A 16,884-nucleotide genomic window follows, 5' to 3' on the forward strand; every position below is an offset into this window, starting at 1 on the left:
CAATGATGACGTCAAACATAATTGGTTCTTGATGTCTTGTGACCAATGGTGAAACGTTTGAGCGTTGTGTGAATCAAATGCAAGTGCAAATTAGATTTGAAAGCTGTGGCACATGGGAACGTTTTCTGCAAATAATGCTTAAATTTTGGTCTGTACCTCAAACAATGCTATCATATAGCTTCAGAAGACTTGGAATATAGTACACGAGTTATGTTTGGACTACTTTTATGATGCTTTTATGCCGCTCTATGTAATTTTTTGAGCTCGACAGTTTTGGTCCCCATCCACTTTCATTGTTTGGAAGAGAGCAGCATGAACATTTTTCAGAACTGCTCCATTTGTGTTCCCCAAAATAAAGGAAGTTATTCAGATTTGGAACGACATGAGGCGGGTGAGTAAATGGTGACAAAGTTGTCATTTTTTGTGAACTATCCCTTTAAGATGGCAAAGCTTGGCACAGTCTGTGAGACCTTAACGGTGATTCACTGTTTTGAAGTGACCGTCCATCCCCACCCTTCCTCTTTCAACAGAGATGACATTCATGAGCGTCTTTCCATAAGCAGTCCTTTATTCTCAACTTGGTGTTCAGCCCTCGTTGTGAAAAGAGGAGGCACAGCTCTCTGTAACCTGATGGAGTGTTAGCTGCAGAGGCTAAAAATAGCAGATCTGTGAGTCAAAACTCTGCAGTAAAGACTGACTCAGAGACAGATTCACCCAGACTGCTGCATTGACACAATGAACCGAGAATGCACAGAAGAAATACAAAGACTGGCATGAGGAGTGCATGTGGCATATTGCAGTGAGATGTCAAAGCCCAATGATCATTCTCTAAAACAGGCTTGTTATTGAAAAACACAGGGATGTGCTTAAGTTATTATGTTTCATTTCAATACCATCTACATTTCACTACAGCATATATTTCAGAAATATCTGTTGTAAACAAGCCCACTGAAATGCCTAGTTTTCGACAGCTGATCTATATTTTCCTATTGGATTAGGGATTGTGGTTATCTCTGCATTTGTTTAAGATTATACAGATTGATTTATTCCTGTGGTTTATATTTAGGCCCAGAATGTGGGCTGTGTATGTGGAATACTCTTGTGATATTATGGAGGCATGTCACAGTTAAACATTTATGTGTATATTTAACACTATAAAATTTGACTGTATCACAGCGCACATAACATATAAAAGGACATCATTTCTATAATTTAATAAATTTGTAGTAACATAAATAGACCTATAACTAAACAAAAAGAAGTACACATGAATATGTGGGTCACATTGTAATAATACAATGTAGTACGTTCACAGTGCATACATTAAAGTGTAGTAAACTTTTGTAAACTGGGAAGATAGATGGATAAATGGATCCAAACCCATTTCAAGGTTCTGGCATATTACAATCAAAAGTGTTCTGCTGCTCCAAATAGTGTACAACAATATTTAAAGACTGGCATGAGCACTGCAAGATCCTGTTTTTGTAACCCTGGGTCACAGCAGTCTCACAAGAGACTGAAGCCAGACTTTAGATTATCAGCATAAATGGTCCATGAACAGTCAATGGGTGTGCCTGTCTTGACACTTGGGTCACAGTCACGCTTGCTTAAAGGGATTGTTCACCCAAAAATGAAAATTCTCTCATCATTTACTCACTCTCATGCCATACTAGATGTGTCTGACTTTCTTTCTGCTGCAGAACACAAACAAAGACTTTTAGAAGAATATTTCAGATCTGTAGGTCCATTCAATCCAACTGAATGGTGACCAAAACTTTGAAGTTTAAAAAAAGCACATAAAGACAGTTTAAAAGTTATCCATACGACTCCAGTGGTTTAATCTGTCTTTAGAAGCGATATGATAGGTGTGGGTGAGAACAGATCAATCTTTAAGTCCTTTTTTACAACACGTACCCACCTTTGACTAGCCCCGACCAGTAGGTGGCGATATGCACGAAGAATGTGAATCATCAAAAAACAAAAGAATGTGTAAGTGAAAGTGAAACTGGAGATTTATAGTAAAAAGGACTTTAATAATTATCTGTTTCTACCCACACCTATCATATCGCTTCTGAAGATTTTTGTACATATAATGAAAATTGCTTACTTAACTAAAAAATATTGAATTTCTTGTCTCTTTATTCAACACACGTCAGAAAGGGAAAGGAATCGGGACATTTAAGTTAAGTCCCGTTTTTGTTATTTTTTGTTTAAATTCTGCATTTTTCCACAATGTTTTAGATCTGTTTCAACACTTTCTTTTTATTTTAGTTATATTAGTTTTATTTAGTTCAATTTCATGCAATGACCATCAGTAAGGCCAACAGTTAAAAACAGTTGTGCTGCTTAGTGAAGTATGGACTTCCCAGTAAAGTATCCTTTTTCAATTGCTGAAGTATTGAGTACACTTGCATTTCTTACAAGTCACTTTATCCATGCAAGTCAAATTTTTGTTTTAAAAATGGCCAAAAAGAAACTAATCACTCTAGAAATGAATCCGTATTGTTCTTTTGAGAGATAAAGGCTATGGCACCACTGTCTTGAAAGAAGAAATAAAACTGGATCTAACCAGGATAGAGAGGGAAGTGGATGGATAAGATGAGGACAAGTACATTAGAGTATCTAGTTTGAGAAACAGTCTCTTCACAGGTCCTAAACTGGCAGCTGCAATGGCCAGTACATACCGAACACCAGTGAAGATAAGGCTGTTGACATTTTAGGCAGGCTTTCAAAGAACAAGCCACATCTGAAACTGGTAAATAAACAGAAAATGGAGTAATGTGCAAAAGAATTTCAAATATTGAGTGGTAAATGATTAGAAATGAGTATTATGGATGGCTCATCATGGATGAATCAAAGTTTGAGGTGTTGAGCTGTTGTCAGAAAAGTTTGGTTGGAAAATCTGCAAGAAGTGCCCTGCAAGCCAATTACATCTTTGGGAAGTGCTGCAGATCCTTGCAGCATTTAGTAAAATAGAAAAAGTCCATTTTAACATGATACAATTTTTATTGTAATTCCTGATCAATTTAAAGCATCCCGAGTTAACGAAATGATCATTTTCTTTCACAAACCTAAACATTTCATATTGTTTCCAAACTGTCATGATTAAACCATTTCTGCCATCAACAACCATGGCACTGTCCTTTGGAGAAAAGTGGAGAAACACTTTCAAATGAAAAAATATTGCTGTTCAAGACTTCTCAAAAGGTCAAATTACATTTATGTACAATCCACTACCAAAGTTTTCCAATAGATGGCATGATTTCAACGCAATGTGTACTGTTGTTCCTGTAAAAAGTTCAACTCACCATATACCACCAGTAACATACTGTAGTTTTAATGACATTAAAATTAACATCTGATGAATTTAAATGACTTGAAATATGTATTTTTACCCATTACTTAGAGACACCTCATAGAAGCCATTTAGCCAATCTTCTAAAGAGTTCTGACTAATCACAGTTCATACAGTAAAACATTTCACAATTAATTTCTCTCATCATTAGGTATACTAGCTTTAGAGATATATCAAATAACATATCATTGCTTTGGGTTCCGTAGCCAATCTGGATTATAATCATTTACCTCCAATGACAAGGAGTTAGTTATAAATATGTAAAAGATAAAAAGATTTCAAACATCTCTTCTTAAGTTATGTAAAGAAGTTTTCTCACCTCCTAAAATGAACAAATCCTGCATTGAAATCATTTGTGGAGGGCATAAAAAGACTATAAGTGTTAACGTCCTAAAAAGCTAATGGAAATGGATCCCTGCATAATTATTTTCTCTTCATATTACATTGTTTTTGTACATACTAAAAAAAGTCATCAAAAACCCACTATCCCCAGATTTTATCTTTGCATGTTTCACATCATTTCTTGAAGTAAAACACAAAAACATCTCAAATTTAGTACATTTTTATGTCAAGGAAAGTTATAATGAAGTGTCAGACTAGACAACAAAAGATGTGAGCTTCCCTGACCCGTATGATCTAGTATTTAGGGACCTCTGGTAGGACAAACTTCATCATCAACACTGGATTTAGGGAGGTTCAGTCTTTTTTGTTTCTACAGCTAAATTACTTTAGTGTTGAAAAAGCATTGTTACATAACAGAATAACTCACCAAATGCTAAATCTGAATTACACCACATTGCATTTAAATCTTTCCCCATCTGGCTTCCAAAACCCTCGGCACCAGAACAGACCAGACCGAAAACAGTAAATAAATAAAAAAGACCACCTTGGCCAGGCTGGGAAACTAGCTGGACCATCTTAAACCAGCTATGACCAGCAAACCAGCTTTGGCTGGCTTTAAATATTAAATGTGGGCATTGCTTCCATTATCAAAAGACAAAATAAACACCAATTATTTCAATGAGTGAAATATTTATTTAAAAACTGAAAAAAACAACAACAGTTTTAGTATATATCATACCAAGATATCTTCCAAAATGTTATTGAGCATTTTTGTTTTTACATTAACAAAAGTGATAGGCAGCTGAGTGGCTGGCTGAGCTGGTAAGACTAGACAACCAAATCGAACCGGTGAAAAAAACCAAAGCCGGATGTGATTACACTCCAGAAAAACTGAAATTAAATACCCAGTGTCGGAACTTAAAGTAAATGTTCACCCAGAAATGAAGATTCTGTCATCATTTACATTTACCCATTTGACTGACTTACTTTCGTGCAACACAAAAGATGTTAAACAGAATGTTAGCCTCATTCACTATCACTGTATGGAGAAAACAAATGCAATGAATGTTAATGAGGGTGTGTAAATGATGACAGAATTTTCATGTTAGCATGAACTTTCCCTTTAACTTAACAGCCAAAGCAGTGCAACGTGTGAAAAAAATACGAGAGTATTAAGACAACAACATAAGGGATATACAGTATATCATATCTCAGTCTCACAGCATCCACTCACAGAAACACAAATACACACTGCCAGTACAGACATTATATTAGTATTAGAGTACACAAACACTCTTTACCCAGGTCATGTTCAAACTGAGTCAATTGGACCACAAAGGGACCATTTCTCTTTCTGCTTTGTGGAGAAGTTGAGGTAACCATTGTTTGTATATGACTACAAGACTGTAAGTCCCTGTGCTCAGGTTTAGCCGAGCCCTGGGGAGAGTTGTGCTGCTGGTAGACAGTTGTGGTCTACAAGGCTATGTGGTCTACATTGCTATAACAGAGGCTCAATCTCTGGAAAGACCTCTCTTGAACTGTTCACATGTTGGCTTACTTGACGCATCTCCATTTTGGGTGTAACCCACATGAATTTTCAAGAAATGCCCTGGCTTTGTTGTTTTTTTTACACAAAAAAAAAAAAAAAAAAAAAAAAAGTGTTGCTTGATGAAAATGAAAACCAATAAGGTTTCTTTACATTGTGACATTATTTTCATGACAATTAAGCACCCCTCTTTTCCCCAACTGTCAGGATTCTACTGTAATGTGTAAAAAATATTATTGAAATTATAAAGAATATTTGTAATGTACAATTGTAAATATTTCATGGTAGCATTTGTTGTATTGACTTCATTTATCCAAATTGTAATTAAAATAGAAAAAAAAAACAGGATGATTTTCATTAGTTTTCATGATTATATAATTATTAATATACATATTAACATTTATTAATAATTATCATCATTTTTAATAAAATCTAACAAATAACAAAGCACAAAAAAGCAAAACAAAAAAACAAAATCCATTGTTTCCAATCAGGATGATTTATTATGGTTTCTTGTTTAATTATGGTGTGAGAATTTTTGGTTTGCATTAGTGAGAATTTAAAAAGAAAAATATGCCTAACTGTCATGGAAATAATGTCACATTACAACTCTTTATGGTTCTAAATACAGTCTTTCAGTTCATTAAGCAAAATAAAATGTCAAAATTATTCTTATTTTTTCATTTTAGAGTAAAATATGACCCTCATATTTCTTTGAAAGATTTACTCTTTTAAAGATCCACAAGGTTGGAAAATAGTGTTCTGAAAGCTCCCACAAACAAACCAAACACACCAGAGTTGACAACAGAGGCTGGCGCAAGGATGGCTACATCTGTTCTCACGCAAAACACAGTTCTCTAGTGAATTCATCACGATCTCAGCATCATTTTGCAATACCAAACTACAACTTAAAAAACACTGGCCTAATGCTACTCACATCAAGACTTTAAAGGTCTTTTGAGGGAATGTGATCCTTGACCCTTTTTCCCTTTGGAAGGCACGGACGTCTTTCCTAGCCTCAGTGTGAAGGGGTGTGTGTATGTGAAGCCGGAAGAAGACGACAGGAATGAACAGATACTGGTAGTTATTAAACGGTTCCTTCACCATAAAATGAGATCATTTACTCACCCTCATGTAGTTCCAAACCTGTATCACTTATGTCATCACATACGAAATTTGGAAGAATATTGACCTTGTTTTTTGGCGACTGAGGCTATCAGTCCCTAACATTCTGCCTAACAGCTCCTTTTGTGTTCTACGGAAAAAAGCAAGTCATACGGATTTGGAACAACATGAGGGTGAGTAAATGAAGATAGAATTGTCATTTTTGGCTGAACTATCCCTTAAACAGCACTTTTCTCAAGTGTAAACAGAGCGAGACTAGGAAACTGGTCCTGGAAAACCAAATCTTGCTTTTCTGTACTACCACAGATAATCTCACTAATTTTCAATACGGTGCCTTATCTATATGTGCTGAGGAGACTATGACCTAAAACAGAGCTATTTAAAAAATAACGATCTCTAGCCTGACATGAGGTCACAAAAACAGTCAGTTCAATTTTCAGTCATGGATTTGAAGTTCATGAAATGCTTCATTATACAATTTAACCTAAAGATCATACATAAGACAAAATATTGAGAACTTTGTCTCATGTCTTTTCCTCAGAAGAACATGCTTGAACAGTAAAAAGCCGGTGGATTAGATCTATTTGGGTTTCCTTTCCAAAATGAATGCCTCGGGAACATAATCCAAGGAAAACAGAAAATATAATACCATCAAAATACAAATTCATCCAGACGAAGTGAGTCATACCGAGTTCAGGTGAGCTCTCAAAAGTTTGCTAGTGTTTTCGTGTGTTAGTCCACAGTGGGTCATCATCTATAAATGTCCAACACTGTCCTTTTTAGTCCATAGTCCAGAGACGTCCGCTAGGGGGAGACTAGGGAAGGCCGTGCCCCGGCGAGAGGCCTCTGTTTGGGGTGAGTCTATGCGACGGCAGCCACCTCTCACTAGAGGTCGGACTGACGCAGGAGAATGGGTTCGAGAGGTGGAAGTCACACATTGCTGCTGTTTGTAAAGTCGATTCCGGAAGGGTCACAGTACAGTGTCAACAACTACTGCAAATGGGGTGACACACCCTTGTGCAATTCATCATGGGATGTGTGGTCTCAGGCGGAGACGGGATTGTTCTGAATGGTTGGAGGGGGGAAGGAGGGGTAGATTCTCTACATGCAGCTGTTCCATATTGGGAGGAAGAGGAAATAAAATCCTCAAGACAGTACAGCAAGACTGCACTCCCCTCTCTGTCCACACATTCCGCAATCCATTTCCATCTTTCTTTTCTTCCACTCCCTCCCCTTTATCACACAATGTTGTGATACTCTTTATCTCCTGATTCCACAGGCAAGAGAGGGAGAAATGTAGAAAAAAAGCACCTTTTATTTGGCTTTAATGTATAATACAAGAAAAAGTGTTAAAAGTACAATTAAAAGGGAGAGGGGAAATATATTGAGTGTATATAAAGATGTTAAGAGCCCCGTCTGTATGACTGCTGCACAGAGAACAAGTCTCAACCCGTTCCTGTGGAAAAAAGACAAGAAAGCGAGAATTACGAGAGCACACACGCATCCACTAATTAGCTAAATCCTTCATCGCCAGATCTTAAAAATGTCCTCCCACCCTGCTCGCTAGGGAATACGGATGTTCAAAACGACATATTTTCAAGATCAAATGTCTCTTTTAAATGAAATTCAGTTCACGGAAATAGCACTATGTTCATTGCCCTGGGCAAATAGCACAGAGTTTTGTTAATAAATCGCAGTCTATAATGAGCCTAATTTACATACAAAGGAGACATATTTGCACTGAAAGGAATGAAAATGACTTAATTTAGATACTTATGACGCAACGCTATTTTAGCACTGATTGCACCTGCTAAAACAAGATTGCAGGAGGTTAGTGAATAAGATGCAGGATTGTGCTGAAATACCACATGCAAAAGTGGCGCAAATGTTCAGTGAACAAAGCTCATGATGGGACATTCAAAAAATGGCTCGAGATGCAATGTCTTTATAAATGTTTATGGTTGTAGCTGCGCTTAACACTACTGATAGGGTTTTACTACACAATCTAATTTAATTTTGATATGCATTTATTTTTTATATTGGTACTTCAATTAGTGTGCTGACAGCGTGTGTAAATACAGCTGAGTGCTTAAGTTTGCTGCTAAATAAACTGATGGTGCTGCTGACAAGACAGCTGTTATTCAGGGTTGGGTGTAGTTGGTGATGTTGGTGGTCTTACCTTCCTCTTCCCCTCCCCAGCCCTCTGCTACACCAGCGAGCTCATAATGCTTCTTCCTCAATTCACCCAGTCGCTCCCTCTCTTTCTGCAGCCGCATCTCAAGCTCCAAGACCAGCACCTGAAAGACACATTAAAGGGTCAGATTTGTTCACACTTACACAGAGAGTATAAAGTTAAAGGGATAGTTCGCCCAAAAATGAAAATTCTCACATCATTAACTCACCCTCATGATATCCCAGGTGTGTATGACTTTCTTTCTTCAGCAGAACACATTTGAAGAAAAATAGAAAATATCTCAGCTCAGTAGGTCCTTAAAATGCAAATGGATGGCTCCAAAAATCACACACAGTCAGCATTAACGTCATTGATATGACTCCAGCGGTTAAATTAATGTCTTCTAAAGCAACACGATTGCTTTTGGTGCCAAAAAAGATCAATATCTAAGTACTTTTTAACTATAATCCAATGCTGCCGGTAAGCTTCACGAGAGGGTGGAGTCCAAGCAGTCTCGTGTAACGTATTCGCGTTGATGTTACAGATGTAATCTCACGCTCTCCACTCAGTTGAGACATCCAGGATGAGCACACAAATGCACCATTGTGAGTAAAGAAACAGATAATAACAGATCTAAACCAAAACCAACCAAGCAACTGTACAGCGTTCCTCTTTCTCACTTGTAAACAGCGCTGCTCTTCCAGCTGTGAAGTTCACACCTCAGTTCTCACGTGTTTCAAATGTCAATGTGATTACGTCACACACTCATACCGCTGCTGACAAGATGCATGATTTAGAGTTTAACAAAATACTTAAATATTTTTATTTTTCATACCAAAAGCGATCGTGTCGCTTTAGACGACATTAATTTAACCGCTGGAGTTGTATCGATGACCTTTATGCTGACAGTGATTTTTGGAGCTTCAAAAGTGAAAGCACTATTCACTTGCATTTTAAGGACCTACTGAGTTAAGATATTTTTCTAATTGTCTTCAAATGTGTTCTGGTGAAGAAAGAAAGTCATACACACCTGGGATACCATGAGGGTGAGTAAATAATGAGAGAAATTTCATTTTTGGGTGAACTATCCCTTTAAAAGACAGGTTAAGACACACTCACCTGTGCATCCATCTCTTGCCTCTTAATCTGAGTGAGTGTCGTAGCGGAAAAGTCCATAGTATCTGAAATAAGAGAATTCGGCATCAATCCGTTTGCAAGAATGAAACTCTAGTAAAAATTTTAAAAGTTGCAAACCTAGTCAAACAATGAATGTGGTTGCAATGCTTGTCAATTGCAGATCATTGTACAAGGGCTTTGAGCGAGCAGACCTAGACACTTAGATATTCAGAGCCTGCTGACATGCACACCACTACGCTAATTAATCCTAAAAATCAGCTTATTTAAAAAAAATCAGACAAAACAAGAAATCCGCGTTTACATGACATTTGAAATTGTTTTTTGTTTTTATCTGTTTTTGAAGTCAATCCATGAAGAGGCATGCGCACAACACCTGCACATATTGGATAAGCCAGTAAGATTACATGCAACATGAAATCGGCGTAACAGGCAAAAATCTACCTGTGTCGATAAGTTTATTCTTACGCCGTTTATGACCTTACACCCAGGGCCTTCTTTGACGATCTTGGCACCTTAGGCGAGATCCCTATTGGCACCCCTGAGGGGGGTTGTGGGTGACGGGGTTTGTCTGGGGTGCGTGGCGGTGGCCTCCTCTTTGATGACCTCCCAGCAGGTGGCTCCCTAGGCAACCGCCTAGTTAGCCGTTGCCTAAAAATGGCCCTGCTTATACCGATAAAGGAACTCTGTTTAATGAATTTACATGAACACACGTGTTGTCGGCTAATGCATAATCGGTGTAAGAACCTGCATGTAAACGCGCTCATTGGTAAAGCAGTGTGTGTGCGAGTTGTTTTATAATTAAAACATAAAATCTTATAATTATTATACTTTCATTAATTACCCATCTGGAGCAAGATCCAGTCCCCCAAGACCAAACCTTCCAACTTGTCAAATCCATAATAACACCTTAAAGTTATTCCAAGAATTGGCATGACTGAAATGTAGTTAGGTCTTCTGAGTATTCCACTCCACACTGCAATGTGAACAGCATGCATAAATGCTGCATACTGCTATCTTAGTGAGTATTGTGGTAGTATGCCATTCAGATGATACCAATCAATTAATCACAAGCCTCTTTATTTACTAGCCATTGCAAAAGCATCAATGAAGTCCAATGGTGAATTGTCCACAGCTGAATATAAAAGGACACAATGTCACTGACTCCATGTGACTGGTCAATGTGGTTTAAATGCCTTTGCCTACAGAGAAGAGTGGAGTTTAAAAAAAAAAATAAATAAATAAAAAAAAAGGAGAGGAGAGCCTGACTGTGTGCTGGCTTGCTCGTGCCTGTATCTCTGGAGGGCATCATACATTTTTTTTTTGTACTTCTTTGGTCTATTTGCCAAAGACAAGAAATTAATGGGTGAGAGGGGACTGGGATCACAAGCTGGATTCAAGCCCCATGTGGTCCGCTTGGGAGGATCTCAAGCTGTCGGATGACCTGCAACAGGGCCAGTACTAAAATACCTTTAGGGGGAGCATTTTAATTTTAAAGGTGGGCAATAGTTTCTCACGTTTTGTCGTTAAGCCAGGGAAGGAGGGACTTGGTCATTTCACCATCCGAATGTGGTAGGTGACTTCAGAAGTTTCTGAACACTAAGCCCCGGCTTGAACTGTTTTTCACCTTTAAAAACAGGAGGACATGCCGTAGATACCTAACAAGCACTCACCCGTATCCTCAATCTGGGACTTGCCAGACTTGGTAGATGCCACAACACCTGCGGTTGCCTGGGTGACCCCTTTGGAGGCCTGCTGCAGACGAATAAGGTTTGTGCTGCCCTTGTCTGCTTTCACCTGATGATAAAAATCACAAAATGTTATCTTATCTTTAACACCATTTGGTGCCATTGTATTACTCGATGAGCATGGTTAATTTAGTTGTCATCATTGCTGGTGATTTGCTTATGGTGCACCTTGGATGCTGCTACCAGCTGGGCCGTGCTGGCGGCGATCTCATGCGAACAAACCATCAGCTCCTCGAACTTACCCTTGCCCTGGACCATTTGATCAGCTGCATCACTGCAGAAAAACAGCCAGAATACAACCATCAAATACTTCTCCAGAGGGCCATTCACAACTTTGTACATGGGTTGCTAAACCTTTTGATCACGTAAACCAAAAATATCGGCAGTACATAATTCTTTTGCCATTTTATGTCGGCTTCTGCTACAATCTCAGCTACTAGAACAGCTTCAAACGTGGCTCCAATCAATTGGCATCCAACTGGATTTTAGAGCCAGAAGGTTTTGTAGTCACTGCCTGGAATACTTACACCAACATGGTGGCACCCCAACCCACGGCCTTGGAGGCGGAAATGAGACCTTCTGTCCATCTGGAATTCTTGGCGTAGAACTCTTTCATAGATGCTGCCCCCTGTAAAAACAGCAGAAACTTAATCCTTGTAATAATGGTTTAGTCCATTCTCTGTCCACTTAACAGGCTGCTATGACCTCACAGCTCCATAAAATCAAGATTTTCAATCCACCTTTTCTAAAGTTTCCTGAAAGTGTTACATGTGTTCACTCACCCTGCCACTCTCCACAATGTCCCTCTGCAGGTCTTTGGAGGACAGCACCAGCACTTTGATGGCCTGCATAAGATCTGTGCAGGATGCCAAGATCCTGCAGGGGGCGAAGGAGAGCAACACTTAGGGGGCTTTCACACTGGGCATGTTTGCTGCAGTCCGATTCCGAGTGCAATTGTTCCCGGTGCTCCCCACAGCTTTGGTCTAGTTTCACACTCACTTGATTCTATCGAATCCCGGTCCATTTGCATTCATCTTACGTCATCACAAACACGCATGGAGAACACAACACGACTCATCATACTTTTTTTGTTTTGTTATTTTGGTGCCATTATGCACAGCAGATTGAACGACAACTGCGTATATATGTGCGCTTCATTGTGTAACTCATCAGATGTCCAGGGGAAGGCGGCTTGCTGCTGCTCGCAAACTGTGTTTTTTTGAGGAGACAGCTGATTGCAAGGAATTCATTTGCACCTTTGTTTACACTGCACGCTTACTCACGCTCGTGTCCAAGGTGAAGTTATCACCACTATCATCTCCTATTATACCCTATATTTATAATCTATAATAGTATTTAAATATAGTATTTATAAGGTGTATAGGTAGATAGATAGATAGATAGATAGATAGATGTCGTCATCGGCTAAAACACATGCGCAGGTTACTTTACTTCCTGAACGAGTGCGCACCTGAGTCCGAGTTGCTTTCACATTCACGCGAATTGCGCTACAGTTCCATTGCAACCGAACTCAGACCACCTCCTACAGGTAGTCTCAGGTTTGGTACCGCAGTGCGCTCCCCGGTCCGCATGACAGTTTTCATATTACCAATTTTTCATTCAAACCGTGCTCTGTTTCGAACTAAACTACCAGTGTGAAAGCACCCTTAAACACATGCAGGCTTGTCTCATATGCACCAGGGTGGGTCAATGAGAAATATGCTACAAAGAAAGGACAGTTAATGCATCCACAGGGTCTGTAAGTGTTCATTTGACCAGGAAGTCCCCAAAGTCACTGACAAATATCGATTTAGCATGTTATAGTGTGAATTACCATATAGTGAAAACATTATACTGTATGTGTTCACAACACAAACTGACCTTTCGTTAACTTCCATTTTGATTCCAGTATCCACCGCCCTGGACTTATTGAGCATTTCCTGTTGAGAGCGGAAGGGGAACAAATTTTGACAAGAGTTCAAGCATCATGAGATGATCCTTTGGTTCTTAATAAAGCATCTGTCTTATGGCACAGACAGAACTGTCCAAATACCTCAATCCTGGCCGCAGCTGACTCCACAGCTGCTGATGTGGCCGCCATCTCCTGTTCCACCAAATCTCCCAGCTCCCCCTGTTGCAGCTCCAGACCCCGCGGACGCAACTTCTGCTCAGAGAAAACGGATCAAATAAGAAAGAAAAACAGTCTATGTTTGGAATAGCACCGGGGAGACCGGGGCTTCTTGACACACAGAGAAGTTGTCACAAAGGCTACATCTCAGTAACTATAAGATTTTAAGTCAAAATTCTGATTGTGCAACTGTGTATTTTCTTTATTAGAATTTGTATATGTTGGTTCCAAATACCTAGTTCAAAACCCTCTTAAATTAGAATAATTTTTGTGAATTCTGCTTTCCAAAGTAAATTTTCACTATCGTATTTTGTTATAGCTGTCTGGTAAACAAGTAAACATATTCAAATTTCAAATTTGAAAAAAATACAAATAAAATGTTTTAAATGAATTCAAACAGACTGAGACTGTTCACAACACTCTACACTGTCATTTAAGGGTTAAACTTCTGCCACACCACATCACGTGACAACAGCATGACCCCGATTTCCGAGAAGCGCTCCTACAGGCGCAGCGACCACAACAGTGCCTCTGGTAAGAAACCTCTATGTTTTTATTGAAACCTGTTTGGTTGTAAAGAGTAGTGTCTCTAGTTTCGTTTGATAAGCTGCATTAAAAATCCATTCGTTTGTCCACATATGTGGAAATTAGGACCGCATTCCCTAAAAATTGAAAAAACATGTTAGTTATTTTGAATAACTTTCAACATTAACATGTCTGTGGGTCATTTCTCTTCATTTTAATATATATTTTGTTGTATTTTATTTTGTTATCGCTGTACAATACGGTTCTACACTATGCCACCACGAGGAATTAGAGCGCACTGGGAATTGGGCATGCCAAATTGGGGAGAAACCCCCCCCCCCCAAAATAAATAAATGTATTCCTATATATTTACTGTGCATTTTAACATTGAGAATAAATGTATTCAAGCAAAAGCTGAAAAATGTTGCTTTCAGAGGCTTTATATGGAGTTAGGATGAAAATAAGGTGCATTTCAAACTGTTCTGAGACCAGTGCAGACAGACAGCACATTGGAGGTTAAGTCATTCACTAAATAGGGAACAAGGGAGCAAGGGTGAATTCTATAGCTTTCTATGCAGCTATGTGCATTCACTCCTAAAATCCGACCAAAAGTTCAGTTTCAGGCTGCAGATGATGTTTGGGCCACTCAACATGTTTGGCAGACATGGGAAATTGATAATCAGTACATAGATTCAGAATTTTATATGTATAATTTTATTTTAACATGGTTGGCAGTGACTGGCTGATACTGGTCATTACTTTGAATCAGAATTATTTATTCAGCTTTATATAAAATCAGCTGTAATTTCTATAACGTCTCAAAAACATGAATAACCAATACTCCTGGACACATAAACTATTTGATGAAAAAAAAAAAAATCAGACTTTCTATAGCTTGGTATTACTTAAAATTAGTGTACTAAGTGTAAAAATCAACTGTTAGGAAAACAATTTGCTCTAGAATTTTTTTTTTTTTTTTTTTTTTTGCTTGTTCATTAGGTGCTACTAGTTACAAATAAAAAAAACAGTCACGCGGGGGACTTCAGACAAGGGCCATGTAGGTTTGGATTTTGTTTTCCCTTAATAATAACAACCTTCATTTAAAAACTGCATTTTGTGTTTACTTGTGTTATCTTTGACTAATATTTAAACTTGTTTGATGATCTGAAACATTTAAGTGTGACAAACATGCAAAAAAATAAGAAATCAGGAAGGGGGCAAACACTTTTTCACACCACTGTATGTATGTATGTATGTGTATATATATATATATATATATATATACACACACATACATACATACATACATACACACACACACAGTACATAGGAAAGATAATGTATGGGGGTTCAGGGGTAACCTCTGAGAGAAAATGTAGGTAATGTAAAAGTATTAATTAACCATTTTTATATTTTCCTTAAAATGCAAATCTACCAAAAACAAACAAACAAACAAACAAACAAACAAACAATGTACATGTACGTAAATAGTGCAGTTTAAAAATACTGTTTGCGATAATTAAGTATAAATGGGCTGATTATCAGATAATGGATTTGTTTTTCATTATCAGCAGAGAACTCGTAATTTCAAAGTTTTGGTTGTCTTTCTTGCCTTCCATGCTAGAGATGATGTTGTCTCTGACTCTGGTTAATTTTCACAAAATGTAAACAAAATTCTGTTTATTATCAATAGGCTCAAAACATGTTGCTTAATAAAGCAAATATTAGATGGAAAAAAATCGTTTCTAGTCTAAAGGCACTCTGGAACCACAATAAATTGTCTTGTCACAATCCTTGCTTAGCTGAACCGTCGGAGTCAAACCAGACACATGAAGATTGTTTCTCTTCATTTTCATTTTCTGCAGTGTATTTCAGTGAAAGATGCCGCTATCCATCTATATTGCTGCTCACTGTATTTCTCCGCTACGGTCTACTGTCATTAAAATAACGGGGGCCAGGGGAGAGAGGCAATGCATGTGGAGCGCAAAAGGGTATAAATGACACGTGTTCGGTGCTAGAGAAAAATATTTAAAGATATAGCACTGAAAGATCAGTGCTATCTATGCCCTGGAGCACTTGTGGTGTTCTCAGCTCTGTTGTTTTGTCGTGCTGCTAACCTAAAGTGTAGAAACTGTGAGATGGAACACCCGTTTTCATGTCTCACGGTCTGGAATGAACCAATCTGGGGTCTGGGCCCGGCGTTCCGCTAATTGGTGACCAATGATGTAGCCTTTAGCTAAGTGCCGCTTTCACAACTGTCACGTCCATTTATGCAGTTTTTTTCCACATTAATGTGAGAACAAAAAGGGCAAAAACATTAAATATTACATGTTCTTAGGAAACCCTTCTGCATATTGTGGCTATTATTATTTCTGGACTGTGCATTTGAATTCACAGTTTTTACAAAGTATGCTATTATTTAATTAAAAATAAACCAGCAGTTTTTCATATCAGCGTTTTCATACTTATACTGATATGCCCATGGTCAATTATTGCTGATAAATACTGGCAGCCAATACAATGGGCATCCCTAGAAAAAAAACTCATTTTGCATATCTTTAGTATGCACTATGCAGTAAGCAGCATGCTAATATTCCATTCTGAACAGAGTCATGCTGTACTGACCTACAAAGCCAAAACTCAGTAACTACGCCAACACTAAAAACCGAAAGAACTGGCTTCAAAGTTTTTTGATTGTCCAGCCAAATGTGGATTATAAATAGTCTCACTCTGTTTTCTTTGAATCAGAGCACAGTTGAGCCAAACCCATCTGTCACAGGACAGCTCATAGGATAAAAGACCAAATTT

General features: G+C 38.2%; 1 protein-coding gene across 2 annotated transcripts in view; it reads right to left on the bottom strand.

The window, feature by feature from the left end:
• Positions 1-4,391: 4,391 nt before the first annotated feature.
• Positions 4,392-16,884, bottom strand: part of hip1 (huntingtin interacting protein 1) — an 81,384-nt gene continuing 68,891 nt past the window's right edge. For both annotated transcript variants that reach the window (XM_051678979.1, XM_051678980.1), the window contains exons 23-31: positions 13,477-13,587; positions 13,305-13,363; positions 12,206-12,299; positions 11,951-12,051; positions 11,592-11,697; positions 11,349-11,472; positions 9,661-9,722; positions 8,548-8,665; positions 4,392-7,824 (exon numbers count right to left, since the gene is read on the bottom strand). In XM_051678979.1, the coding sequence (XP_051534939.1) occupies positions 7,814-7,824; positions 8,548-8,665; positions 9,661-9,722; positions 11,349-11,472; positions 11,592-11,697; positions 11,951-12,051; positions 12,206-12,299; positions 13,305-13,363; positions 13,477-13,587 (786 nt within the window). In that variant the 3' untranslated portion in view covers positions 4,392-7,813. The remainder of the gene's footprint in view (positions 7,825-8,547; positions 8,666-9,660; positions 9,723-11,348; positions 11,473-11,591; positions 11,698-11,950; positions 12,052-12,205; positions 12,300-13,304; positions 13,364-13,476; positions 13,588-16,884) is intronic.

Source organism: Myxocyprinus asiaticus, chromosome 39 (genome assembly GCF_019703515.2).
Source record: "Myxocyprinus asiaticus isolate MX2 ecotype Aquarium Trade chromosome 39, UBuf_Myxa_2, whole genome shotgun sequence".
In the NCBI taxonomy this organism is placed as follows: domain Eukaryota; kingdom Metazoa; phylum Chordata; class Actinopteri; order Cypriniformes; family Catostomidae; genus Myxocyprinus; species Myxocyprinus asiaticus.